Here is a 27,941-nt window from a genome sequence, read left to right as displayed (position 1 = left end):
AAACATCGTTGCACGCCGCCCAATCTCCCAGCCGTTCCGCGCTTTTGCGAGCCTCTAGGCTGAAGTCCCGCTTCCATCCGCTTGGGGCGCTCTCTCACTGGCTCGGCTGCTGCCCGTCATCTCCCCCTAATTGCGCACGCGCAGAGGCGCCGCCATCTTGGCCTCTTTGTGGAGCGCGGTAGAGGACTTGGAGAAGGGAGAGCTGCTTGGCCGGGAGAGGGAAGCTCCTATGCTGGCCAGTGGTTGAGGCAAAGTTACCCCGGCGCAGGACAAGGTTACATGTAGCAGGATTTACTGTACTTTTTTAAATAATAATTTGTATGTGTTGGTATGAGGGCAATGGCGCCGTTGAGAGAAAAATAGGCTAGTCGAGGCAGGGGAGGGATGGGAGTGCGCAGGCGCGACAAGGGGTCGGGGGAAAATGGAGTGGAAAACCGCATGCGCAGTAGAGCTGCTTGGTTTGGTTGACGGGAAGTAGGCACGCGTGCGCATTTGTGTTGCCTGCTATGTTGGCGTCCGGTTTCATCCATAGAGTCGAGAAAGGGTAGAGTCGTGAAACGACCCCTGATTTGCTGTTCAGGGGGGAAACCACGCAAGCGCTCTCGGCCCGCCTATGCAAATAAATGCAACGGTGGACGCCTCTACGTCCGATCCAGTGCTTGGTTTCGATTCATAGAATTGTAGAGTTGGAAGCGCGACGGCGGCAATTTATTTTTATTTTATTTATTATTCATTACATTTCTGTACTTCAAGCTAGAGCGGCCTACGTTGCAGCCTCAGGTGTTCCTGTTTCATCTGTAAGACGCCTTGACTCCCTGTCAGGGAAATAGCCGGATTATTTATTTATTTATAAATGAATGAATGAATGTAATAGTAAATACCTAAGTATTGCCGACCTGCCAACAATGTAAGGATAGAAAACAGAATTTTAGAGTGGGATGAAAACTATGGAAATAATTTGCCTTTTCTCTTGTGTAGCTGATCTTGAAATAGTGCGGACTGGGGCTGATAAAGAAGCCGCAGTCCAAAATATCTGGAGGGTACCACATTGGGGGAGGCAATGCTAAATGTGAGATAGCTCTGTCGGTAGAGCATGAGACTCTTAACCTCAGGGTCGTGGGTATGAGTCCCACATTGAGTAAAAATATTCTGCATTGCAGGGGGTTGGACTAGATGACCCTCTTGGTCCCTTCCAGCTCTGTGATTGTAGCATTGTGTCTCAGTGTGGCCAATGCTGTCAGAGTCCTGAGTTCCCTCTTGTTTTGTGTCAGCGGCTGCTATTTGTGTCCTCCTAACAAAGGGAAAATGTCATTACTGTATAGCTAATGGGGGATATCTAGCTTCTAGACCTGCCTTCTTGTGCTGCCTGGGGCTCCTGGGAACTATAGTTCAGAATACTGGAGGGCCAATTGGAGAAGGCTGCTCTGCAGAAAGAAAGTCAGTCTATGTCCTAGTGCTTTAAGTATGTTTTTAAACCTCCCACAGTAGGGGCTGCACTACTCCACCCAGTTCTGCCATGGGGGACGTGAAGAATTTCCTGTATGCTTGGTGCGGCAAGCGGAAGATCACCCCAGCTTACGAAATCCGTGCTGTGGGCAACAAAAACCGACAGAAGTTCATGTGTGAGGTGAGAGCCTGTTGGTGTCTGGGGAGCTCAAAGCAGCTTTGCTTCGTCTTCATGTTCTCATGCAAGTGTGCTTGGAAAAGAATATTTCCTAAAGCTGGGATGGGCAACATTTTGCATGGGCCAGTGACATCTCTTGTTTAGCACCAGGTGCTTTTGGGTGCTCTCCAGAGACTGCATTAAGCAGCCCAAGCCCACACCCTGCTTCATCCACTGAAACTGTCCTCCATCCCCATTGCCACTTGGCAACTGCAGCTGGACAGCCACACCCTGATTTAGATTGTACATTTTATGGCAAACAGGTAATGGGAGTTGCTCATTGTAAACATAAATTGCTGTATGTTTTACCATTCGATCCTCTCACTTGAAGAAGTCTCAAAAGTAGCATGCCCAGTTGTTCTTTGCACTTTTTAGTTTTCCAACTTGAAGTCAGTTGGAAATGGTATTCGTGATGAGCTGGTGTGTTGTTGAGACTTCCCATGTTTTTCCTTCCTGAGCCTGTCTATCCGCTCATTGCAGGTTCGGGTGACAGGCTTCAACTATACTGGTATGGGCAACTCCACCAACAAGAAGGATGCCCAGACCAACGCCGCAAGGGACTTCCTCAATTACCTGGTTCGAGTGAATGAAATCAAAAGTGAAGAAATCCCAGCTTTCGGAGTAAGTGTTTCTGTTCTGGGGGATATGTGATGTGGTATGTCATGATTTTATAATCAAGGCTAGGGTTACTGTCAAGGCCCAGGATATGGTCTGAAAGCATATGAAGCATGTCTAGGTCTGATTGAGTGACTACCTGGGAACCATATGTAAACTGCATTTTTTCCAAAAATTTGCTGCAAGGAAGGCCATATACTGAACTCAAAAGTTGCTAATGTTTGTGCAAAGTTGCTAATGTTTGTGAAACTTGCATAGTTTATTACTGTGGATGGTATTTGAAGATTGTATCCAGCTAAATTTTACTCAAGAGTAAATCTATTGAAATGAATGAACCCAAGTTAGTAGTGTCAACTGATTTCAGTGAGTCTGCTGTAGGTCTGACTAACATTGGAGGTTTTGTCTTTCCACCCACTTTCTAAGGGTTAGAATCGTTCTTAAAAGAAAAGAAAGCTGAGGCACATAGGAATATAGAGCCCGATGCGTGGGGGACATGTAAACATGCAAGCCTTTTAAATTAAAATATTCCCCAGTCTCCATCTGTAAAGGAATTATGTTTATTGTTTTATCACTTGTTGCTTGGGGCTCCTTCGGAAAGGATGGCAGATTAAAAAATAAATTAAAAGTAAGTACACAAATGCATATACCCCAGTTTTGCAGCTCTTTAAGTTGACTGTGAAAGGAAAATGCTTAGCAGAGTCTGGGTCACGTTTGGGGGCTCTGAGGAAAGCAGCATTGTAATTCACAAAATACTTGTTCTTGCTTAGGCGGGAGCTGTGGGTGCTGGTGATGGAGAAGTGGCTGGAACAGAAGAAAGTGCAGATGGGTTTACTGCTCCTTTGGGAGGGCCGATTCCTCCTCATCTGGCTCTCAAAACAGAAGTAGGTAAGGCATTGAACACCTGCATCTTATGCCTTGTATGTGTTATACTCTTTGTGCTTTATAAATCAAGAGGTTGGGAAGACAGAGATGGTGAGACTCTGGGGAATTCTATTAAAATGTCCCCACAGCATGTGTTTTACAACTATTAGGAAACACTTAGCTTTCTTCTCTTCCCTGATAGATGGTGTTCCTTCTTCTGGAACTGGAGGCTCTGACTATGGGGAAACTCAGTGGGACCGCGGAGCTAATCTGAAGGATTACTATTCCAGGAAGGAGGAGCAGGAGGCTCAAGCAGTAAGGGTTGTTTCCCCCTCCCTTTTAGATAAGTTCAGTACACGTTATAATTCCAGGTCGGTTGATACATAGAAGATACTTCCATATGCTTGTTTGGTGGGGTGGAATTTGTGTGAGATTATTCTGCAGGTAAAGCTCAAATATTTGATATTTTTATTTTCTTGGTTAGCATGTGAAGTAACTTTTGTTACTGTTACCCTTCCTTTAATCTATGGCTATATTTGGGGGCTAGTGGAATAATTCTGGGCATATTACAAAATATATTCTCAGGGGTTGCCTGTCAGAATATGCGGAGTCTCCAATACACAGATCTAATGGTTTAGTCATAGTATTAAAGTTGTTTAATTTACTGGGGAAATGCTTATCTCACTTAGCTTTCAGACAAGATGATCCAGAAATCTTAAAGACTGTTTCATCTAATACTGACATGTAACAAAGTTAAGAGTGGCACTTGTAAACTTTAATTACAAGACATTTGTTTCTTACCATCAGACTTTGGAGTCAGAAGAAGTAGACTTAAATGCTAGTCTTCATGGGAATTGGACCTTAGAAAATGCCAAGGCACGCCTGAACCAGTTTTTCCAAAAAGAGAAGATTCAAGGAGAATATAAATACACTCAAGTGGGGCCTGATCACAACAGGTTTGCTGGGTTTTCACCTTTGTGTTGCTGATAATGTTGAAATACTTCTTGGCTGCTCTGCACTTTCAAATGGGGAATTTAGTTACCTTAATGGATACGCTGAGGTAAACAAGGTACAACCAACTATTTCTTTTTGAAGTGGCCAAAATCATATTAATCTGTAGGGTTTATTTCTTGCTTTCTTTGTCTGAGTTTTCAACCTGCCTTTATTTATTTTTTAAGAAAGAAGGTATTTTATTCACTTTTCTGGTAGGCACTTTTAAAACCCAAGTTATGCGTTGAGCAGAATCTCACATAGACGGCTTCTTGGGCTCATAAGATTGCAGGGACAGGGAACTATACTGAAGTATCAAAAATTTTGAATTATGTGAAAAACAAGACTTCCTGCATGTAAAAAAACAGCATATCAAGGGGATATGACAGAGAGAAGCTTGTATCTTTGATGAAATAATTTTCTATACGGGTCATTTTAAAAATGCATTTTCTCCATACGTTGATAATAATTTTATTATTTATACCCCACCCATATGATCGGTCTTTAGAGCAAGGCTGTTACTGTCATGCTAGTTTGGAGTGATTCCAGCTTGATTCTGGATTGCACTGGCACCTAATTGCCATTTGCACAGCTCCCTCTGATAGGAGATAGACATCTTATGTTAAAAAGGATACATTTGATTGTGGTTATTTCTTGACAAAACTTATACTCAAGAGACTATATATTTAAACAAGCCTTTGAAAGCAGTCTGCCAATATTGGTAGCTCTGATCCAGTCAACCTGCTGGATCCTCCCTGTCCTCAACTTCTGCTCCTTCTGCCACTTTTCCTAGCCATAGTCCAAACTGTGTTCCCAGAAAAGCACAGTGTTCCCTAATTGCGCTGCTATTTGTCAGTCTCTCTAATCTAGCCACTGCCAGGCGTGGAACATAGCCCGCATTGAGCTGCATTTTGTGTTTTGGCAACTGCCCACCCCATTTCTCTCCTCCCTCTCAAGGAACTGTTACCATTGTTTGACTTCAGCTTTCCAGATAACAGCCAGTCTTCCGGCTACAGTGCTGCTATTGAAGCTGAGCTTGCAAGAGGTCTGTATTTAGTGTCCTATATTTGCAATTAAAGAACAGAAACAGGCCCGTGGAGACACTTCCAGGGCAAGGAGGCAACTCCCCTGTGATCCCTTCTGGCTGGCAAAACACAGCAAGAAAGCTAGAGGGAGGTTTTTTTGCATCACTTCAACAGCTGTCTCTGAAAATTCCAAAAGCCGGGAGCAGCTGATACCATCTGCTTGGTGAAGCCTATGAGACTCCAGGAGTATCCTCTTTAAGGAAGAAATTGGAAGATAAAACTGTAGAGTGAAAGATGTTTCATTTAAAAAAGGCTGTCCAATTTTAACTGTGCAAACTGCTTTGAGAATATGCCTTTTATGTCAAGGGTGGAAAAGGACACATGCTGCAGTTATAGCTAGTGCTCACGGCAACAATACTTGCAGGTTTCTGGTGTCTCTTTTGAAAACACCACCAGGTGTGCGAGAAAAGGCAGTGCAATAGGGGAGAACCAGGAGGTCAAGGACCTCTCTCATTCTGGCTCTAATGATCCATAGTTGGGCTGAATATGTTCCATCTGAACTGGGCCATTATGTAATCAGAATCAGATTTAATTTCTGGCTTTAAGTGTACTATGTGACATTACTTTTTTCTTCCAGCTTCCAGTGGAGATAATTGCTTTGAATACGCAAAACATTGTCAGGGTTGCCATCTTTTGCTGGCCCTACCCCTGGGTGTTAAATCAGCAGCCTGGCATGCAGTAATCACTTTGGTAAAGCTTCACTATCCCAGGAAAAACTTCACCTGCTTAATTTCTGCATGACAGACTAGAATACAAAAGAGTGGTACTGGTAAAAAGGTGGCAGCCCTAATTTTGAATGTGCTTTGGAAGATGTTAATTACAGAATATTTTCCCACCCAACTGTTGTGGAAGTTGTACTTCTCTGGAATGTGACTTCCAATCCGTTTGCTTGATGAACATGGGAGCAGTGAGTGACAGTACGTTTCTCAGCCTGCTTGCTATTTTCCAGAGAGCATTCCAGGGTGTAGAGCTTGTTACTCCCAGGAAGGCTCGGATAGATCACTTGTGTCTTGCAGGGAAGCAAAAAGATTTTTTGAAAACATGCTGTGATATATCCAATGGTTTATATTTATCTAAAACTTAAACTTGCTTAGTAGTAAGAAGGTGGAATGCAGAGTTTGTGTAGCCTGTGCAGTGCAGTGCACCTAGAGCAGTGTTTCCCATACTTGGGTCTCCAGCTGTTTTTGGACTACAACTCCTATAATCCCTAGCTAGCAAGACCAGTGGTCAGGGATGGTGGGAATTGTAGTCTAACAACAGCTGGAGACCCAAGTTTGGGAACACTGTTCTAGAGGATGACTGCAGTTACACAAACAAAAATTCTGAGAGAGCATAGCTTGGTTGTATTGGTAAGTTTTCATGTTTCCTTTTTAGTGTTACAAAAACTTCTGCTTCCAGTTTTAGAATAACTAGAGGTTACCATTATATCAAATTCTGCTATCCCATATTTTAAAGTGCCAGCTGCCTGGTTCCATCCTAATTTGAGTAAAGCCCATCCCTTTATGCAGTCCCAAATCAAAAGCCCTCCTCCCAACACCAGTTTTGTTTTAAACTCATCTAACATGGAACTCTGATTGACTTAAAACTGGAAGCAGGTTCCCAAACCAACCTATTTTAAAATTTTAAGAAAAAAAAGTTTAGGTACTGGAAACAGTTCATACTATATTTTGCTCATCTAAAGGAGCTATGCACATATTTCTATCCCATTTTTATAAATATAAATATGCTTCCTTTGCGTAGTCATATAAAATTCTAATTGCAACTTGAAACTGGCCATTTGGGCTAATACTGTGTGTGTTCATTATGTAACTGATTCATTTTGTTGAAAATTAGAAGTGGATACAGTGGTGCCCCGCTAGACGAAAATAATTCGTTCTGCGAAAATTTTTGTCTAGCGGGTTTTTCGTCTAGCAAAGCGGCAATGACAGCCGCGCTTTCGCTAGACAAAAAAAAAGACGAAAAATTTTCGTCTTGCGAGGCAGCCCCATAGACAAATTCGTCTTGCGGGGCAGCCTTCCGCTAGACGAATGCCTTCGTCTAGCGAGTTTTTCGTCTTGCGAGGCATTCGTCTAGCGGGGCACCACTGTAGTTTCCCATGGACAAATACAGCAGGGATTTTTTTTTTTTAATTCCACACTATAGATGAGAGTTGGTACCAGGCCTTCCTGGCATTACATTTGTGATTGGATGTTGCTTTCCAGAAACTAGTTTGGGAGTATATAATTCTAAACACAAGCATGCTTTCCTTGCGCACAAACAGGGTGCTCTGTCAGATGGCAGGATGGGAAGATGACTCCATAGCAGCATTGCAGGTTAAGCTCCAGGCTGAAAGGGGTGGCCAACTGCAACACCAGAGATTTTTGCTCATTCACACATGTGCTGCTGCTTAGGCTGTACTAAGCAATCACATGGGGATCTATTGTAAATTGATTTCTGGTGTTGCTGTTCCCCCCCCAGGTGGAGGAGAATGAATTGAGTGCTGGATATAAGCCTGGCTGAGAAACATACTGGCATCGGTGTCATTAATGAAAGGGTGGCTGTTGTGTCCCTGAGAGCCAGTGGCCTTTTGACTCATGAAGCCGCTGTGCCTGAAGGTCAGTTCACTGGTGGTTTAGGAAGAGGCCTCTGAGCGTAATCTAACTTCTCTTGTTTGCAGTGAGATATTAAAACCTTGACCTAGTTGCAGGTGTAATGTGATCTTCTTGCAGCACAGCAGAAATGCTGGGGGCAATTCCACCTATTAAAGTATAAGGAGACATCAACAAATTTAAAACCCAGTTTGAGTTAATTACCATTCCCAAGCAATTTATTTAGACAGGTTTTTTTTTTAAAAAACAACCTGACAGTTCTTAACACGTTTACTCAAAAATGCATCCCACTCAGTTAAATGAGTAACTTTCTGAGGACTGTCACCCAAACCTCATTGGTAATAGGTGTATACGTTGTAACATAAACATATTTAGGACTATACCCTTGTCCGTTTGAACCTCTTAGGTAAATGACCAAGGTATTTGTTGATACTAAACCAACTGATCACATTCCACAGCAGGTAAAAATAGAGCCACGTGAAGCTGTGTATTTATCTTGCTACCGTTGGACGGTAGTTCCAACCTCAGCCATATTTTTCCTAGATAGCTTGTTGAGGGAAGTGCTGCCTTTACTGTTGACTATTTGGCAGATTAGTCATATTTTGGCTCCTTTTGGGGCAAAAGCCTGCACTTGCAGATGTGAGGCTGAGATAGGCAAAATCCTAAGGTGGAGTGTTTTTAATCTGGTTCTCTTTGGTTTTGTACAGTGTGTTTCTATTTTGCAAATTAATCTTGTAATTTTTTTAATCTTAATTAATTTTTGTTCTCAATGGATTCATAGTGATTGGAAGCTTCTGATTCGCCCATTCTTTTTTAACCAGCAAGACATACAGATTATAAATTACTCTCTTAAGAACACCTTAACCTTTAAAACATGGTGAGAACATATATGCTTGGAAAGAGCTGCTCATTTTACAGTAGCTTTACAGCGAAGTCATTAAATTTTTTTAAAGTGCTAATTATATGGAGTTAACTGAAAGTTTGAATTTTATTGGGCTTTGGCTTAATGGAAAAGGCCTGGCTATGTTGGAGGTGCCTAGTTTGATCTCCCTCAAAACCTAAAGCCCTAATACTCTGCTTTCTCTATGTTTTGCAGGAGCTTTATTGCAGAAATGACCATTTATGTCAAAAGCCGGCTAGAAGTAAGTGTTTGTCTTATGGGAATGAATTTTGTGTTGTATTTTGTGCAATCCCTATTGGAAGCTTTTTTTTAATATACTGTTGGTTTTGGTGGTGTTAGTGAGTCTCAACTCTTTCAGGCACTTGCAGTTGAAATCAATATGTGAAGTACAGTTCCCTTCCTAATGGGGTAGGAGAGCTGAAAATAATGCCAATATATTTCACAATCTGACAACCAATGCACCCCCTTTGGTTTCAGATAGTACATGGGGGGGTTGTTGTTGTTGTTTAGCCGTGTCTGACTCTTCGTGACCCCCATGGACCAGAGCACGCCAGGCACTCCTGTCTTGCACTGCCTCCTGCAGTTTGGTCAGACTCCCATTGGTAGCTTCGAGAACACTGTCCAACCAAGTACATGGTAGATGAGTCTAAAAGCCCAGGACACGGCCCTCTAGCAGCTATTAGGCTCATTACCAGAAGTAATTTTTTAGCATTAGCTCTGGAAGTATAATCATTCTGACCAAACTAAGCCTCCTGGTGTATATTTTTCTCTAGGAAATATGTCATAGCCTATAGCCCAAACTACTGGTACTCATAAGTCCCCTTGGTTCCATGCCCCACATGCCAGCCCTCTAAACATCCTTTACTAGTCTTATCGCATGTCAGCCAACAAGGCACAGAACTAGAGAACCAAGACTCTGCGGGATAACTGGGTGAATGGAAAAGGAAATGTCAAGAGCCTCTGATTTTGCTGTTGTTGTAGTAATAGTAGTAGTAATTATTATTATTATTATTATTTTATTTGTACCCTGCCCATTTGACTGGGTTGCCCCAGCCACCCTGGGTAGCTTCCAACATATATAAAAACATAATAAAACATCTACCCTTAAAAAGTTTCCTATACTTCTGTAGGTTATATAGTTACCCATTTCCTTGACATCTGATGGGAAGGCACTCCACAGGGTGGCACCACTACTGAGAAGGCCCACTGCCCTCTGTTAGAGGTGGTTGCTTGCAGCTGACCAACCTCACATGTATAATAAATCTGAGATTGAACAGATGATAGCCCTTGAACAAGGTTATTGATTTTATAAACAAGCCCTAACACAACTTGGCTGAGATAATCTCAGTAACTACTTTCCAACATGTGGGCAAAATATTCCTGCATTGCAGGGGGTTGGACTAGATGAGTTTTGTGGTCCCTTCCAGTGTTCTATGGTTCTTTGTGTTCCCTGATGGTAATTAAGTACCAAAGCAGTTTGATTACTTGCACTGATAAAAATTCAGGGTTCCCATTTATTAGTATTATTTTATTATTTGTAACCCACCCATCTGGCTAGATCCCCTAAGCCACTCTGGGCGGCTTCCACAAATATTAAAATACATTAAACATGGCATTTGTGATCTTTGAGAAGTTTTATTGTTGTTGTTTAGTGACTTCTGGTTGGGAGATGGAACTGTGAAACAGATCTCTTTTCTCTCTGGACTAATAAAATTTCAAACTATGGAAATATTGGACTGCTCTATTTCAGGAATCTATGCTCGTGAGCATGGCTCCAACAAAAAGCTGGCAGCACAGTCCTGTGCTCTGTCTTTGGTCAGGCAGCTATATCACTTGAACATCATTGAGGCTTACTCTGGACAGACCAAGAAGAAGGAAGGTGAATCGGTGAGTCCTGCTGCAAATGTCTTAACGCTCTTGTGCGCGCACGTGCGCGTGCACAAATGCATTCCTCAGACTTGTAAAAGATTTCATTCTGTTGAATAGTCACCAGACTAGAGTGTCTTTTTGTAGCACTTTGGAGCCTTTCTGTATCGGCTGGTTTTCTTGGTTTGATTGATAATGGCTGGTTTTGGATACTTGCTCTATTTTAGATTTTTTCCCTCTTTTTGGTGAGGCAGAAGACTAAACATCCATGGCTGAGTCCTCCCAAAGATGATCACTTTTAAGTGCAGTTGCTATGTTTTGGTTTTTAGATACGACACATATATGTACTTTTAAAAATAAAGAAATTGTTTTCATGGTTTAATGTGATCTATTTCCTGTTTGTGTTCTGAGCCAAGAATATTATGACTTCCTTTTCTGTAAGCAAGTGTATTGTGCAAGTACATCTTTCAAGGGGGGTGGTTTTTTTTAATTGGATGTGAGAACCTCTTTACGTATGTCAATTTCATAGGTGGAGCCTTACGAAGTCAACATCACTTCAGATTTAGAATATCAATTGCAAGGCATCGTTGAGGAGATGTGTCTTGAAACGGTTCCACCGGTGAGTGTGTGGTCAAGAATAGCTTTCTTTTCGCTTTCTCAGTCAGATGGGATTCTGCCCATTTTCACTAAGCACTGTTTTATGTTTCTAACTAACTTGGCAGCCTGAAGATCCCAACTTCCCTGCTGTACTCAACATTGGAAAGTTGGCCCACTTTGAACCATCCCAGAAACAGAATCAAACAGGGGTTGTGCCATGGTCACCCCCTCAGTCAAACTGGAATCCGTGGACTAGCTGCAATATTGATGAGGGTCCTCTGGCATACGTAAGCCCACAATTCATAAATTTTATTGTGATTCCTGGCATGACTCATTTTTACTTTTTACAGAAGTCCATTAGCTGTTTACTTAGTTGGCTTTGTTGTACCCATTTTAAAGCAGTATGTATCTTCAAATCCTGTGATCTTTTCTCAGGCTACACCAGAACAGATAAGCATTGACCTAAAAAGCAACCTCATGTATCAGCTGGAAAATGATCAGGAACTGCAAAAAGTAAGTCAGCTGACATTTAATGTTCTTGAGGCTTGTGATAGGTTTTCACAGGTTAGAGAAAATGGTAAGGATACATTTTTGGGAGTGCTAGCTTTACGTTACCACAGATATTAGCCAAAATGTCTTACAGACTTGGGTTGGTTTGGAGTATAAAGTCAAACTCTACATACATGGAGCACAACTCCCAAGATACATGCTATCTTACTTCCACATACCTTGTCCCTATCTGTCATTTCCCAGTGGCTCTTCTCCATCTGCTAGGGGGCAGGTTCTTTGGAGTAAGATTTTGGCAGGTATTGTGTCTGGTCACTTCTACTTCCTCTTTTGTCCTAGTCTGCCAGAGAAGGTTGTAGGCCTTTGAACTGTCAGAAGTGCACTCACCCTTTAACTGTCAGAAGTACACACACTTGAAAAGATCTTTGTGTTATATATAATGGGGAGGAAACCAAAGCACACACTTAGGTCTCCAAACTTTCAAAGTGTGCAGAAGTTGGGATGAGGAAGACAGTGGTTTATTTGCTAATACATAGCCAGGAAACTTCAAATTGCCAGGTTATTTGCTGAATATTAATCACAAACTACTTTCTGTCCCAGATTCTTCAAGAGAGGGAAACGCTGCCTGTGAAAAAGTTTGAGCGAGAGATTCTGGATGCCATCCACCAAAATTCTGTTGTCATCATCCGTGGGGCAACAGGCTGTGGCAAAACCACACAGGTTCCACAGTACATCCTGGATGAATTTATTCACAGTGGAAGAGCTGCTGAGTGTAATGTGGTTGTGACTCAGGTGAAGAGCCTGTTCAGAGCAGTACTTAAGATTGGTGAAGTATTTGGGAATAATACCCATCAGAATTAGTTGCCACGAAATCTAGTAGACCAAGCCGTAATATATCCTTAGTGCTCCCATTTGTTATCTTGTGGATGCAATGCATACTTCTCAACCATCCCTGTGAGATTAATTTGCTAATTGTCTATCACCGTGCAGTAGTTAACTTGAAAATGACTGAGTAATGTATCTTAATAGGAAAAGGGTACAGTGGCATCGTCTCAGCTCAGTTTACAAAAACTGTCTTGTCAGTTGAGAGTGCATTTTCCTCCAAGTTTTCCAGTATGAAAATGTACATGTTGGAAATAGTCTTTAATTTATTTAAAGCATTTTGCCCCGCTCATCAACTGAAAAGACAATACTTTATTTTCAGTTTTATGTTTATCAGAGGACTGAGTTCTTTTGGATAAAGGTTTTTTGGATCAGAGTTGTCTTGGCCCTGACTATTTCAGGTTTTGAAATGCTAGCATTAATTTTTGGCTCTCTTCCTGCCCAGATGTGGGCGGGTGGAGAGATTGCAGATCACTGAATCCCAGCATCCAATGTTTGGGTACCTTGGTATCAAGACACCTGTGATTTTTTCCACCTTTTGATAGAGGCTGTTTGAGTTTCTTGTTTCCAGTTCTATGATTTTCATTCATGAGTTGTTGCAGGGAATTGGTGTTGATGTGTTGGTGCAGATTTCATATTTGAATTGAAAGATATTTCCTTTAATTATACAGCCCAGGAGGATCAGTGCTGTTTCTGTGGCAGAACGAGTCTCCTATGAGAGAGGAGAAGAACCTGGGAATAGCTGTGGTTATAGTGTCCGCTTTGAATCGATGCTTCCCCGACCCCATGCCAGTATGATGTTCTGCACTGTAGGTGTGTGCTGGTGTCCATTCTCTCATTTTCAGGCTAGGATAGTGAGGTGATATAGAAAATCTGGAGCTAAGCAGAGTTGGAGAACCTCATCTCACAGTGGTTTTAGTCATAGAGAACATAAAAATGATTGAAATCTTAGAGGCTGCATAAAGTAAGTTTCTATCTGTAAGTTTTGCACTAGAATGAAAATGGCGCCATTTCTTCCTCATGAGAGAGGTAGCTATCAAACCCATAGTAGTAATTGGAAAGGAGCTGTAGAAAGGGCTTAGATGTGTACTGAGGGGTTGGAGGTGGTTTTTATTTCGTCTCTTGTAGAGATGGGCTGGGATTTCCCCTCTACCCATTTCTGACCTTCACCTGATACCTATCTTCATTGACATGGATTTTTTTTTCCTCCTTCAAGGTGTCCTCTTGAGAAAGCTGGAAGCTGGCATCCGTGGAATCAGTCATGTTATTGTGGATGAAATCCATGAGAGAGACATTAATGTAAGCTTTGAACTCTACCCCAACAGCTTGTTTGCCACCTAGCTCCCTTAACATTTTGTAAGCATGCCTATTGCTGTGAAAGAGAGTAGGTGCTTCTGTTAAGTTCTGCTGACACTATGTTTCTGCACCATTAAAACAAAGTTGTTCTAAGCTTACAAATTGGTGGTTCTCTTGTTCACCTCTAGCCACTGCTAGAGATCTATGTGCTAGTACGTCCTAGAGCTATCCTTTAGGCAAATCAGGGATAGATAGAAAATAACTCTACAAAATTATCCATTGGCCCTGTAACTTTGAGCAAATGTGAAAGATGCACTCCGAAGCACCCCAGCATTCATCAGATGGTGCAAACTAGAATGGGGCATTGTTACTACTTTATATTGGGGGTTTAGATTGCAGTGGACCTTAGTTGTCATATAATTGCTAAGAGACTGAGCTATGAATTGAGAAGCCTGCAGTATGAATGCCCTCTCTGCCATTAATCACTAGGAATCCTTGTGCAAGACACCTTTCCCTCAACCACCCATCTGCACTATCTGCCCCTCTTTTTCTTAATTCTGCCTTCTGTCTTGTGGTGTTTTTGGTAATAGCTTTAATGATGGAATCACTGTTTTTATTTTTTGTGTTTCTATATTTTGCTAGCCACTTTGAAGGGGGAAAGCATATTGTATGGATAAATAAATAAATAAATAAATAAGGGGATACCAACCCTTGTGCAGTTGAAGAGCCTGTGGTCCTGCAGATGTTGCTGAACTGCATCCCCTCCATCATTCCTGGACTGAGGTTGATGGGAGATGGAGCCCAGTGGCATCGGAAGGACCACAGGTTACCCACGCCATTCTAAGGTTACAAAGTACTGATGTGAGCTGTTTCGAACAATATAAATGCTAAGTTTTGTTTTAGGTAAGTACCTCAACTGGCGATCCCTTGATATGATAACATGATACGTAATAAGCAGACAAATTCATAGGCACCTTAAATTTGAGTTAAGATTAGTCAGAGTTCAGGTGTGTTTGTTTCTTTTTTTCTCTCTCTACAGACTGACTTCCTATTGGTGGTTCTGCGGGACGTCATTCAGACCTACCCTGAATCAGAGTGATCCTCATGTCTGCCACCATTGATACCACCATGTTCTGTGAATACTTCTTTAATTGCCCCATCATTGAGGTCTTTGGCAGAACCTACCCTGTTCAAGGTGAATGGTTGCCCAAAGGAATATTAGAAAAGCTGGAATAAAGGACATTGTCATTTAGTGTCAAGGGGATATCCTTACAGTGTCAGAACACTGGCCTGAGTTGCAGAGCTGACACAATTGAATTGCTAATGCCAGAAATAAGATTGTTTCTAGTACAGACACAGTTACCAGATTATATATTTTAAATGCTTACAGAACTTTTATCTGTATTGTACCTTTTACCTGGGGAGAGAAAAGCAACAGTAATGTGGACATTTTACTGTTTTTCTGCCAATATTTGGTTGGGCAGGATGGAGGTGAGCCTTCATCTTCAGAATCTTGTGGGTCATCCTGCTGGAGGTCCCTGCAGAATCCTAATAATTAATAAACAATAATAATATCTCTTATACCCCACCCATCTGACCGAGTCTCCCCAGCCACTGTGGGCAGCTTCCAACAGAATATTAAAAACACGATAAAACATCAAACATTAAGAACTTCACTAAACAGGGCTGCCTTCAGATGTTTTCTAAAAGTCAGGTAGTTGTCTGTTTCCTTGACATCTGGTGGGAGGGCGTTCCACTGGGCAGGAGCCACTACCAAGCAGCCCCTGTGTCTGGTTCCCTGTAACCTCACTTCTCGCAGTGAAGGAACTGCCAGAAGGCCCTTAGTGCAGGACTGATAATCCCTACAATAAATGTTCTCTCTGTTTAGAGTATTTTCTGGAAGACTGCATTCAGATGACTAAATTCATTCCTCCACCAAAGGACAAAAAGAAGAAGGATAAAGATGAAGATGGTGGTGAAGATGATGATGTATGTTGGGGTATTTTACGTGTATAATTTCTGCAGCACTCATAAGAACAGTAATGATAATGCATGCATATATATATAACTTAAACATACAGAAAAACCTTCTAACAGTAAGAGCTGTCAGTAAGAGACAGTGGAACAGTCTCCCTCAGAAGGTTGTGGACTCTCCTTATTTGGAGGTATTTAAGCAGACGTTGCAAGCAGTTAGAGTAGATGAACCTCAGGGTCCCTTTCAGAGCCAGTGTGGTGTAGTGGTTAAGAGTGGTAGACTCGTAATCTGGTGAACCGGGTTCGCGTCTCCGCTCCTCCACATGCAGCTGCTGGGTGACCTTGGGCTAGTCACACTTCTCTGAAGTCTCTCAGCCCCACTCACCTCACAGTGTGTTTGTTGTGGGGGAGGAAGGGAAAGGAGAATGTTAGCCGCTTTGAGACTCCTTCAGGTAGTAATAAAGCGGGATATCAAATCCAAACTCCTTCTTCTTCTTCTTCATCATCTACAATTCTATTATTCTATGGGAGGGAATTGAGCAGGTTGCAATATTTTTACCTCTTTATACTACCTTGAACTTTGGCATATTCTACTTTATATAAGAAGCAAAACTAAATTCTACAAAAGCCCTGTACAATAAATCAAGACTGCACTTCACTTAGGAGTCAAGATATTTTGCAACCAAATACACCAGGCCTTACAGAGGCGTTACTGCAGCGTACTAGAAGGTTCACACTAGGAATTCAGTAAAGTGGTTTAATATGTATAATAGGTTGGTATTCCCTCTGCTTCCATTTAGATAGCAAAACTTTTAAATGTCTTTCATGTGTTCCTGAGGGTTGCTGACTTTTAGCTGCTGTTTCTTTGGTTTACTTCTTGGTGTGAGTGGCTATATTGCTGAATTTTTTGTTTTTGTATCCTGTATCTGTTGCATTAATCAGCATTTTGTGATTACATGAAAGCTGTCCTGGGCATCAAACAATGGAAAGACAGGTCATAAATGTTTAAATAAATAGTTGGTAAATGAAAACCTTACACCTTAACCCCCTTTTATTAGAACTTGCTTGACAATTCCAAGTTTCCAAGATTCCAATTCCAAGAGTCCTCACCTCTTATTGGAGGAAATGTTACAATTTTGGCAGCAGATTTCTTTGAAAGTAGGGCCAGAATAAGTTCCGGTTCATTGAGCAGTGAGAACTGAACCAATAAATGCAGTCCTTTCTATTCTGGGCATTCATGTGTCTTTATGAGCTGTTAGTAGGGGAAGTGTTCTCAAAGTGCTGTTTTCTCCTCTCTTGCAGGCCAATTGCAACCTTATCTGTAGTGATGAATATGGCCCAGAAACGAAGCGCCGCATGGCCCAGCTGAATGAGAAGGAGACCCCCTTTGAGCTCATTGAGGCCTTGCTGAAGTATATCGAGACCCTGAATGCACCAGGAGCAGTCCTTGTTTTCTTGCCTGGCTGGAATCTGATCTACACCATGCAGAAATACCTGGAAATGAATCCACATTTTGGTACAAACATTTTTCAACTTTCCTCTTGCCTTTGTTGCTTCTTATCTGATGTGTTCATGAAAGTGAAAGAGATCTCAGTCTCCCTTACGTGAAAGGAGTGAGTGCTTGAAAGACAGTGAATGGTAGTATTTAAAAATAGTGGGGGTGAGAGGGATGTTCAGTTGTACGTATGGAGTTTTAAAACATTTACTTTCACATGCTCTTATTATAGGAAGCCAGAGATACAGAATACTTCCTCTACATTCCCAGATTCCCCGAGAGGAGCAACGCAAAGTATTTGACCCAGTGCCCCCTGCAATGACCAAAGTGAGCCTTCCTTTTGTACTCTAGGCAAGGAGTGTAGTAGGTAGTCCCAGGTAATACTGTATTCAGAACAGATTTATGTTTGTTTTTCCAGGTAATTTTATCTACCAACATTGCAGAGACCAGTATTACCATTAATGATGTCGTCTACGTTATTGACTCTTGCAAGTGAGTTTTTGTTCCTCCTGTTTCTTTGGTTTGATCCGCAAAATGGGTTTTCTGTTTCTATGCAATGTTGCCCTGCCTGCCAAAAAGCTTAAGATTAAGCTTGCAGAACATTTTTCATCTGTTATAGTTATGAACCACCAGGCTAAAGTACACAGCCAGGGGCTTGGTGGAAATCTGTATTTCCTGACAGGCCATATGGATGCTTAAGGAGACAGCTTAGGGCAGGTGTGTGCAGGACACTTTATTTGCCACGTGGATGTAATGGGGCAGTAGTGACTGGGGAAAGTGCTTAAAATTTGGAGGTTTCCTCCACTGATTTCTTAGAACATGCCTAAGGTAAGACTTTGAAATTACACTTTATAAACATGGGTAGGACAGGATTGGCAGTGCTACAAAATGGGTTCATCTGTTTGATTAATGTGGCTCTTAAAGTCATGTATCAATGGTACATGTCCAGAAAATTGAGGATATACTGGTCCAGTGAAGCTAATTCTGCAGATTTTGCCAGGCTTCTACATATGCGCTAATTGTGGAAAGTGTATCATCATCCTCTGGTGAGCATGATGTGGAACCAGCCTTGTAGCAAGTGGGGGTTGTCCTGGCAGTTGCACGTGAGCCCTCTCTACGTCCCTCCCTTGCCCATAGTTGAAAAGAAAGCTGGGAGAGATTTGACTGCTGTGTTGCTGAGGCAGCTTTGGCAGTGCTATGGCAAACCAGGAATCCCTTGCTCTTCTCTAGAGCAGGAAAGGTTTTTTAACAATTGTGCTTTTAAGATCTATCAGCCTTTGGAGTAGATATATGGTCAATCTGCACTGGTAACTCCCCTGCTAAGAGATAGGAATCATTTTTAGTCAACTGTATCCTCTACTGAGGGGAAAGTGCATAAAGAGCTCCTCTCCAATTTAGATCTTAACAGTTTTCCCATTCCTTCTATCCCACATGATCAGTTATGTAAGTTTCATTTTTTGTTAAAATTTGATATTCCCATCCTGGTTTGTTTATACTGTGACCGCTGCCACCATAGTAGCTATTCTACAACTGTGTCTGTATCTTAACACATCACAAGCCCTCCTGTTTTTAATATGTTCACAAAGTCACCTTAGACTTTGAGAATCCTGCCTTGTGCTGCAACTTACCACTTAAGTGCTAAACCCCTTAAGGTTCTGCGCATCACATCATATTTTGCTTTGATTTCAATACAAGAACTTAGGAGTTATTTGATACTGCATTTTCTTCTAACTAAACTTCACAGGCAAAAGGTGAAGCTCTTCACTGCTCACAACAACATGACCAACTATGCCACTGTGTGGGCTTCAAAAACTAACCTGGAACAGCGGAAAGGACGAGCTGGTCGTGTCCGTCCTGGCTTCTGTTTCCACCTTTGCAGCAGAGCTCGCTTTGAACGGTAGGTGTACACTCTGCTTCTTCTTAGAGTGAATTCCTGAATAAATAGTTAACTGAACTAGAAAAGCCAGATGAACCCAACCTCAGAGACGAGGTAATGGGTATGAATTTTTTCCCCTTAGGATGCAAATAAAGAGGAACTCTAGCCTGTAGTTGTAAACGTACAGTGTTTTTCCATTGTGCAAATTTATATTATTAGTTTTAAATTAAGTTGCCCATTTTGCTGTTAACTACTGTGGTAGCTTCCACTATGGCTCTCATTCACTTCTGCTCTCATTCATGGCCAAACTTTGTCTGCATGTGAGGGTGAGGGGTTAATATTTAACATGGAAAGGGGAATAGGAGTAAAACCCACCACCAATACTCAGCAGCTTGAAAATGCTTTTCCCTCACCTGAATCTTGGAGTGAGCTGACAGGGGGGAAATGTATTAAAAGTAGAAGAGAGTTTAGATGGAAGAGGAAGGGAGTTTTGCTCCCATGCCCCTAGCACCCCTGATAGGACTATGAAGTGGGTATGGGTTAACTTAAAAACCCGTCAGTGATTGTGTGGTTAACAGTCACCTGGTTTGGCTCCAAGACAGTGATGGGCCTTCCAGGAGTTTTGGAAGGCCCAAGTCCCATTGGCCCCAGCAAGCATAGCCAAAGGTTCCTCAGATTGTCAGGTAATCACTTTCACAAATCAGTATCTCCTCCTTACGTCTCTTTAGTTTTTTCATGTTTTGGTGGAGACTGAGAAGATGTTGTGACGCTGTTAAGACAATAAGCGCTCCCCTATGTATGTAGGGTGACTTAGGGAGCAGTGTTGGCCGGAACAGAGTAGAACTATTGGTACTACCACTTGAAATGGAACATACCCGAAATATTTTTCTCTCTCCCTTCATTTTGTCTCCAGACTTGAGACTCATATGACTCCAGAGATGTTCCGAACACCGCTACATGAAATTGCTTTGAGCATCAAACTGCTGCGACTGGGAGGGATTGGCCAGTTCCTGGCCAAAGCTATAGAGCCACCTCCTTTGGATGCAGTGATTGAAGCAGAGCACACACTCAGAGGTACTGACTGATACTTCCGGTCTGTAAGCATAGATGTGGTCTGTTTTCAAACTCTGTGTCATACATTTTCACACACAAGCAGTAGATATTCAGTTGCTCTTTTCATGACTTGATGTTTATGCATGGCTCTCATCTCTGAAGAACTTGGTCCAGAATGCAACAGCCAGATCATTAACAAAACCACTGGAGTAAATGTATTTCCCTATTGTTTTGTGTTGGTTTTTTAAAAATAATTTACTCTCAATTTATTTATGAGAAGAAGTGCTGGTTTTAACCTACAAAGCTAGTCTGTGATATCTGCACAACTGGTTTCTCCAGCACAATCCTGTTTGCCAATTGAGATTATATAAGGCCCTTCCCTGCTTGCTCCCACTTTCAGCATAGATACTGGAGAAGAGGCCTCTAAGCACTATAGAATGCTGGTGTAATTTATGTCTTTTGTGTTTGCCATTGTGTTGCCTTGGTCAGTCCAACCAAAGTACTCTGTTTACAACAAAAGCCAGCCCTGGTGCTTTAGGGATGCTAACAAGCAAGATTGGAAGGCAACAGCTTTTCATTTTGCTGCCACATTTCTGATATAATAATAATAATAATAATAATAATAATAATAATAATAATAATAATAATTTATTTATTTATACATACATACATACATACATACATACATACATTCCCCAGCCACTCTGGGCAGCTTCCAACCAAATAAAAACTTCCCTAAACAGGGCTGCCTTCAGATGTCTTCTAAAAGTCTGGTAGTTGTTTTTCTCTTTGACATCTGGTGGGAGGGCGTTCCACAGGGCAGGCGCCACCACCGAGAAGGCCCTCTGCCTGGTTCCCTGTAACCTCACTTCTTGCAGTGAGGGAACCGCCAGAAGGCCCTTGGCGCTGGACCTCCGTGTGCAGGCTGGACGATGGGGGTGGAGACGCTTACAGTCTTGTACCAAGCATTGCTCAGTATTTCTAAGGAACCAATAATTCATTGTGGCTTCGAAACTTTCAGGCTGCCATCTTGATTCAAAGTGTTGCCCAACTGTATCCAAACAGAACAAACACCTGCTGCTTCAGTATGGGAATCATCCTGCAGAACTTGATTGTGGTATCTTAAGTGTCCAAATGCATAGCAAACAACTAACTTTCCAAAATATATAGGACAGTACATGCTTCACTAATTGTGAGGCTGAATGAACAATTAAATTAAACCCTATCAGATTTTGCCCGTGCATTTTTCCTCCCCTCACAGAGCTTGATGCCTTGGACTCCAATGACGAGCTGACACCTCTTGGGCGAATTTTAGCTAGACTGCCCATTGAACCTCGCCTTGGGAAGATGATGATAATGGGGTGTATTTTCTAGTAAGTGCCATTTAATAGGGTTAGAAGTGTATGTGAATTGATTGGGTGACTGATTATGATTGGTCTCTAAATGGAGTGTTGTGGGTTCTTTTGGAGGGGAGTTTAAAAAACCATGAAACCACATTTTAACTTGAGACATTATTTCAGAGCCAGAAGTACGCTCATTCTGTTTTTATTCAGACTTGCAAACTTGAATTGTCATCCCACCTCCTCCACAGCCTCTAACATAGTTAGATATCAACATGTTCAAATAATAATAATAATAACAACAACATAGTTAGATATCAAGTTTATTGAAGTTGATCTCCAGCTGTTAGGCGCAAGACCATGAGAAAAATCATTCTATGGTTTCTGTTTCAGTGTGGGAGATGCTGTATGTACCATCTCTGCAGCCACCTGCTTCCCTGAGCCATTCATTAGCGAGGGAAAGAGGCTGGGTTACGTTCACAGAAATTTTGCTGGAAATCGGTTTTCTGATCACGTGGCCCTCCTGTCAGTTTTCCAAGCCTGGGATAATGCCAGGTAAATTTATTTGGGACAACTAAAGCTGTGAACAGCTGCATGACCTATAAGGCATCCTATTTTATATAGCAAGTTCAGTACATGGAAAATTACTGTGGAGCATCTGTACAGGTTGGTTGCAAATCAGTTTGTCTTGTCCATTTTCCTTTTGCAGATTGGGTGGGGAAAATGCAGAGATACGTTTCTGTGAACACAAGAGACTCAACATGGCTACTCTGAGAATGACTTGGGAAGCCAAAGTGCAGTTGAAAGATATTCTTGTCAACTCTGGATTTCCTGAAGGTAATATGCATGAAGTAATTTCAAGTATAGGGAGTATGGCACAGTAAACAAATACATGGCTCTGTAGACTCATTTTTATGTCACACATGATTTGGTCAAAGGTTATTTAATAACATTTTAGATTCCAGTTTTTGTACCGTGTATGGCAGTGGTTGCTGGCAGGGGATGCAGTGTGCATAGAAAGTACAGTTGTACCTTGGATCTCAAACGCCTTGGCTCCCGAACAAATCAGCTCCCGAATGATCGAAACCCAGAAGTGAGTGTTCTGGTTTTCGAAAGATTTTCAGAAGCCGACAATTTTCGAATGGACTCCTGGAACACATTCTGTTCGAGAACCAAGGTACGACCTGTACTCTAAAACTTGGTCCCAAGTATCTTGATTTCCCTCCAGAGAGAAATTCCATCATTTGTTGTCCTAGCAGTGTTCTGCAGTAATCTTAATCCCATTTTTGGACATAATGGGTTTTAAAATGTGAGACTTCTAGATGTGCAGTTGCTGAATCTTGTTGCTAGATCAGGGAGGTCCTATCTTTGCACTAGATTCTGTCTCCTTGTTGTAGGGATCTGTTTATAGTTGTAAACTCAAAACACTCATTCTACAAGTGTAAAATACAATATGTTTCAAATGAGGAAATTAAATGCTTTTATAAAGTTTTGCTTATAAATGAAGTACAGCTTGGAAAGCCAGTTTCTGTTCTCTTTTCCAGAGTGTTTGATGACCCAGATATTTAACAACACTGGACCAGATAACAGCCTAGACGTTGTCATCTCTCTGCTGGCTTTTGGCTTGTATCCCAATGTCTGTTTCCACAAGGAGAAGAGGAAGATTCTAACTACTGAAGGCCGCAATGCACTTATCCACAAGTCTTCTGTTAACTGTCCATTTAGCAGTCAGGACATGAAGTATCCTTGTCCATTTTTTGTCTTTGGAGAAAAGGTAGGCAAATGTGAAAGATGTGCTGAGCTACCATGCATGTTCAAGTACAATTTTTGATCTTAGGCATTGTATGTTTGCTTTTAATTAAAATCCTCTGGTTGAAATGTAAAAATTTGCCAGTCTGGAGTCTATAGAAGATCTCTTGTCATGATTGTAACACCCTGGCTTTCAGCTGGTGGTTCAGGACCCACCACTGTGTTGTGGCCTGATCTAAGGGTTGCAGTTGCAGCACTACCACCATGTAACAAGAGGAGGGAGAAGTATGAGTTAAAGGTGGGTCCCTGGGTTTCTGAAAAAGGTGAAGACTATACTGATACGCTGGTGTTTTTTTTGACATTAAACAGTATATAAATTAATAATGTATTTACCGGGTATATGTTCTTGTTTAGAATAATCAGCACAAAGCTTTTGAAGCATTATAGGCCTATATTAAAGTTAGTTTTGTTGTATTTTTGAAGTTAGATGGCTAAAGCCATATAACTTCTTAGTAGTTCTATGTTGCAAAGTATCTCGTGTCTTTATAGCCACTGAAAATATAGTGCAATATATATTCTGGTGTGGAGTGAAATTTGTACATTTCTAGAAATGTCAGTTTGAATAGGTGTGATTCCAGCATTTGAAGCTTTATGGGCAAACAGGGAAGAAGATAAAGCCTACTTAGAGGTGAAGGAGGACAGAATGGCAGCCTTCTGGCAGCTATAACCTTGCTCTCTGCTGATTTCTAATCATTTAGGCAATGTTGGGAAGGCTTTGGCTCATCACTCTAACTATGACACCTGGCAACTTTTCCTTTGTGTGCTAGGATGCTATCATAATTTCATATTATGCCCCAGATTCCATATGGTATGATCCACAAAGACCTCTGTATGTTTCTCTATGTACAGATCCGGACACGAGCCATCTCTGCCAAAGCAATGACCTTAGTGAGCCCTTTGCAGCTGCTTCTCTTTGGCTCTAAGAAAGTTGTATCAGATGGAGAGATCATTATGTTGGATGACTGGTATGAACTTTTGGTTGGCTATGGATACTAAATGCATGGGGAACAACTGTGAGGTACAACAGCTGGTTTCATAGCTTTAAAAGGCAGTATAAGAAAGGAAGTGTAAGAACATTGAATGTAGACAGAAATTCTTTACAGAATTTTTAGGGTCCTGTTGAGTGTTGATGCATCAGATGTGGAAGTGAGAGAGGGGAGTTTTGAACGCATGAAAAAACTTTAATTTTTTGCAGTTGATGGCCATTCCTGTCTTGATGGCCCTATCAAAATTCTTGTGTGTTTGTTTTTTTTAAGTTCTCAATATTCTTAGAGAATTTCAGTTAACAGGTTTTACTGGGGGAAATTATAATACTGAGTTGATGTGCCTCAAACCCTAACAGCACAGCTGATTGAACAGTTTGGATGATTAAATGGGAGGACCTATGTTGGGTCCCAGGATGGATAGTATATTCATTTGCTAAACTGTTTCTCTCCTGTAGGATCAAACTGCGTATGCCTCACAATGCAGCTGCCTGTATCGCTGCGTTGCGTGCAGCAATGGAAGCCCTTGTGGTGGAAGTAACTAAGAATCCAGAAATCATCAGTGACATAGACCCAATGAACAAAAACATGTTGAATGTAATTTGGGAAATCTCCAAACCATTAGCTGCTGGCATCAACCTTGCAGCAGGCACTATGAGGTTAGCTCCAAGCTATCTTAGAACTTTAGTCCATTAGATGCCCTACCATCTATTCCCTGCCCCCTTCCTTCTTTCTATGTAGTTCCAGGACAGCTGGGATAGTTAGTATTTTATTTGATGTGTTAGGCTTTTTCCCTTGGTTGTAGGGCTTAAATGGAAATAAACTCTGGTGAAAATAGGAGCAGGATGATCTTTACTCCAGATTAATCTAGGACTAATGTGGTCCCTGACAGAGGGAGTGTAGCCCTCAATAGAAAAAGGTTGCCCACCCCTGTCTTAAGAGTCATAATGAAACCTTGCCACTTGTTTAAGCTTCCCGAGAGGTGAAAATGTTTTCTTCTAACCAGAGATTACAAAGATCCTAAAAGGGATTGATTCTGTTTATCAGAAAATAGTTATTACATAAAATGAAATTTGGGATACATGGGCAGTCTTCACAGGGATCCACGTTGGGAAAATATTTAACTTCTAAATAGTATGCAGAATGATACCAAAATTTCAGGATAATAAAATAAGAAAGCAAATCATGTAGGCTTCAAAGGGGATATTATTAGATAGGATGATAAGGCAAGAAAATGCTACATGAAAACTTTAGTAAGTGCAAATAATGCAGTGGGGGGAAATGAATTTTTGATTGAATTGCTTGTAATTATTGGTAAATTTACAGTCAATCAAAGAAGGACAGATAATGATGAGCAATCTAACAGTTGAGGAAGAGGTATTTAGCATATTCTGGATGGGGTTGCACTTCCCCTTAAGCTTGCACCTTGGGAATAAGGGCTGATCCAGGACTGCTATGAATACCCAAGCTACATTAGTAGCTTTCTGTGCCTTTTACCAGCTTTGGCTGGTGATTCAGCTGTAACCCCTTCATGAGGAAAGATGATCTGGCCCGTTATTGGTTTTAGAAACATTCGTATGGCAACCAGACCTTGGCATCTAATCCACATGAGCCTGCTGAGTAGCTTAGTATTATTTTTGAAGGACATGTGAGGACCCCCCCCCTTTAAATTAGGTGGGTGGCTACCAAATAGGTCTTTAGAGTGGTGGCACACAAATTATTGAATTCCTTAAGAATGTGCACTTATTATCATCATTGATAACTTTCAGATGCCAGTTTCTCTTGCTGTCTTGGGGCTTTTAATGGCTATTTAATTATTCTGTTGTGGTACCTGAACCCTTGTTTTTTGTCATAATTTTGGTTCTGACTTTAGTTGCCTTTATTGTGGTACTTTGCTATTTATTAATATGTGGTTTTATTAAGGTGGTTGTTGTTAAGCCACCATATGATGATCAGGGTGTACAGCCATCCTGAAATGAATAAAAAAATCCCCAAGAAGATACTTCTGAATTATAACAAGGGTTAATAAGCGTGTGTAAAAAGTAAAAGTGTTAAGAATGAAAGAGAAAAATAAGACAGCAATGTCATTATTCCATTAAGTTCACACGATTGCAGCTGGACATTTACAAAAAGAATGGTGAGATATTAGGAAAGACTTAAATCATTGAGGCTTTTTAGGGAATATAATGGAGGGGGAGAAGAATGTAAAATCCTAAGTAGTTTGAGGGAAAATGTAATCCTTAATTTTTCATTTAGAAACATAGCATTAAATACTTGAAACGTGGAAAAGAAATTACCTGTTATCAATGTGAGATGGGTTTCCTAGTGTGAGCACCATAATCATGTTTAGGACTGCATTTTTACAGTCAGGAATAACAGCTCTTAATTTTTGTTTCCCAGGTATGGTGATGGACCTCGCCCCCCCAAAATGGCTCGGTATGACAATGGAGGTGGCTATAGAGGTGGCAGTGGTTACAGAGGTGGCGGCGGCTACAGGGGCGGCTATGGAAGTGGTTACCATTCTTACCATGGTGGTTCTGGGGGAAGGGGATATGCCAGTGGTGCTGGGGGAGGTGGCTTTCGAGGTGGGGGAGGCTATCAAGGATACCAAAGTGGAGGAAACAGAGGGAGTGGGTTTAGAGGCAGGTGGGGGTGGTAGGAGTGGAACAATAGTACCACCCAAAAATAATGATGCATGATCTTGTTTTTCCCCATGTTCCTTTGCTTGTAATGCAGAAGTGTTTCTAGTCCTAGAGTTCACAAAGGATTGAAACTTTAATTTGATATAATAAATAATCAGATTGCTATGATACTCTTTCATGATGTGTTCATTTTGATCTTAATAAAACAAGTTATTTGTTTTTAAATAGATTCATAATTTTTGCACTTAGAAGCGTCATAAATTGATTAACTCAAGACTTAACAGCCTTCCATATTTTTAGAGGCCATCTCCTGCCACCCAGAAGTGCTCTATTGGGATATAATTTAACTGCAAAAACAGTGGAGAATACCATTTCGTAGGTTTTGCACGTAGTCTCTATGATGTAGTTCAGGGATAGCAAACATGGTGAACTCCATCCACTTGGGATTCTGGGAGGAGTAGTTCAGCAACATCTGGACAGCACTACATTGCCTGCCCCTGGTGTAGTTGGTCATATTTGGTCCAAGTCTTCCACCAGTGCTCAAAACGTCTTCACTTGCTTCATAGCCTCCAGCTTCTCAAGGAACTGGAGTCCTGGTAGATCAGAGCAATAGCAATAATCTCTTACCTCATTCTCTAAAGAACTTGAGAATGCAATAAGAGACTATTAGTTTCTACATCTGGGCCTGCACAGGTACATTTCCATCGCACGCACAACTTTGAAGGAGTACTATCCTAGGCCTCTTAAGACAGCTATGTTTGTTCCTCATCACTATCTCTTTTTGACATCTTGTTGGGGAAATAAAATTATGGTGATAGTTATGCTGAAACTAAGCATTTTTCTATATATAAAGATGCCCTCATGTATAAGACAACCTCTATTTTTTTTAACCCAAAATAAGAAATCGGGCCAGAGCCA

The 27,941-nt window shown here is 41.4% G+C and overlaps 1 protein-coding gene across 1 annotated transcript; it reads left to right on the top strand.

Moving 5' to 3' along the window:
• The first annotated feature begins 174 nt into the window (after nt 1-174).
• Nucleotides 175-27,248, top strand: DHX9 (DExH-box helicase 9). Its single transcript, XM_033151184.1, is given in 29 exon segments — nt 175-274; nt 1,486-1,627; nt 2,144-2,284; nt 3,046-3,163; nt 3,342-3,454; nt 3,947-4,095; nt 8,899-8,948; nt 10,454-10,590; nt 11,099-11,188; nt 11,292-11,453; nt 11,602-11,679; nt 12,274-12,465; nt 13,227-13,368; nt 13,772-13,854; nt 14,891-14,939; nt 14,942-15,046; nt 15,740-15,840; nt 17,128-17,341; nt 17,553-17,647; nt 17,739-17,812; nt 19,065-19,217; nt 20,110-20,270; nt 21,511-21,622; nt 21,983-22,144; nt 22,299-22,426; nt 23,134-23,363; nt 24,248-24,363; nt 24,840-25,040; nt 26,782-27,248. Coding segments are annotated over 28 exon segments (3,726 nt in total). The 5' UTR covers nt 175-274; nt 1,486-1,516; the 3' UTR covers nt 27,041-27,248.
• The last annotated feature ends 693 nt before the right edge of the window (nt 27,249-27,941 follow it).

The sequence above is a fragment of the Lacerta agilis genome, chromosome 6 (assembly GCF_009819535.1).
Source record: "Lacerta agilis isolate rLacAgi1 chromosome 6, rLacAgi1.pri, whole genome shotgun sequence".
Lineage (NCBI taxonomy): Eukaryota > Metazoa > Chordata > Lepidosauria > Squamata > Lacertidae > Lacerta > Lacerta agilis.
The sequence above is the reverse complement of the archived record's forward strand: the minus strand, read 5'-3'. Positions and strand labels throughout refer to the sequence as shown.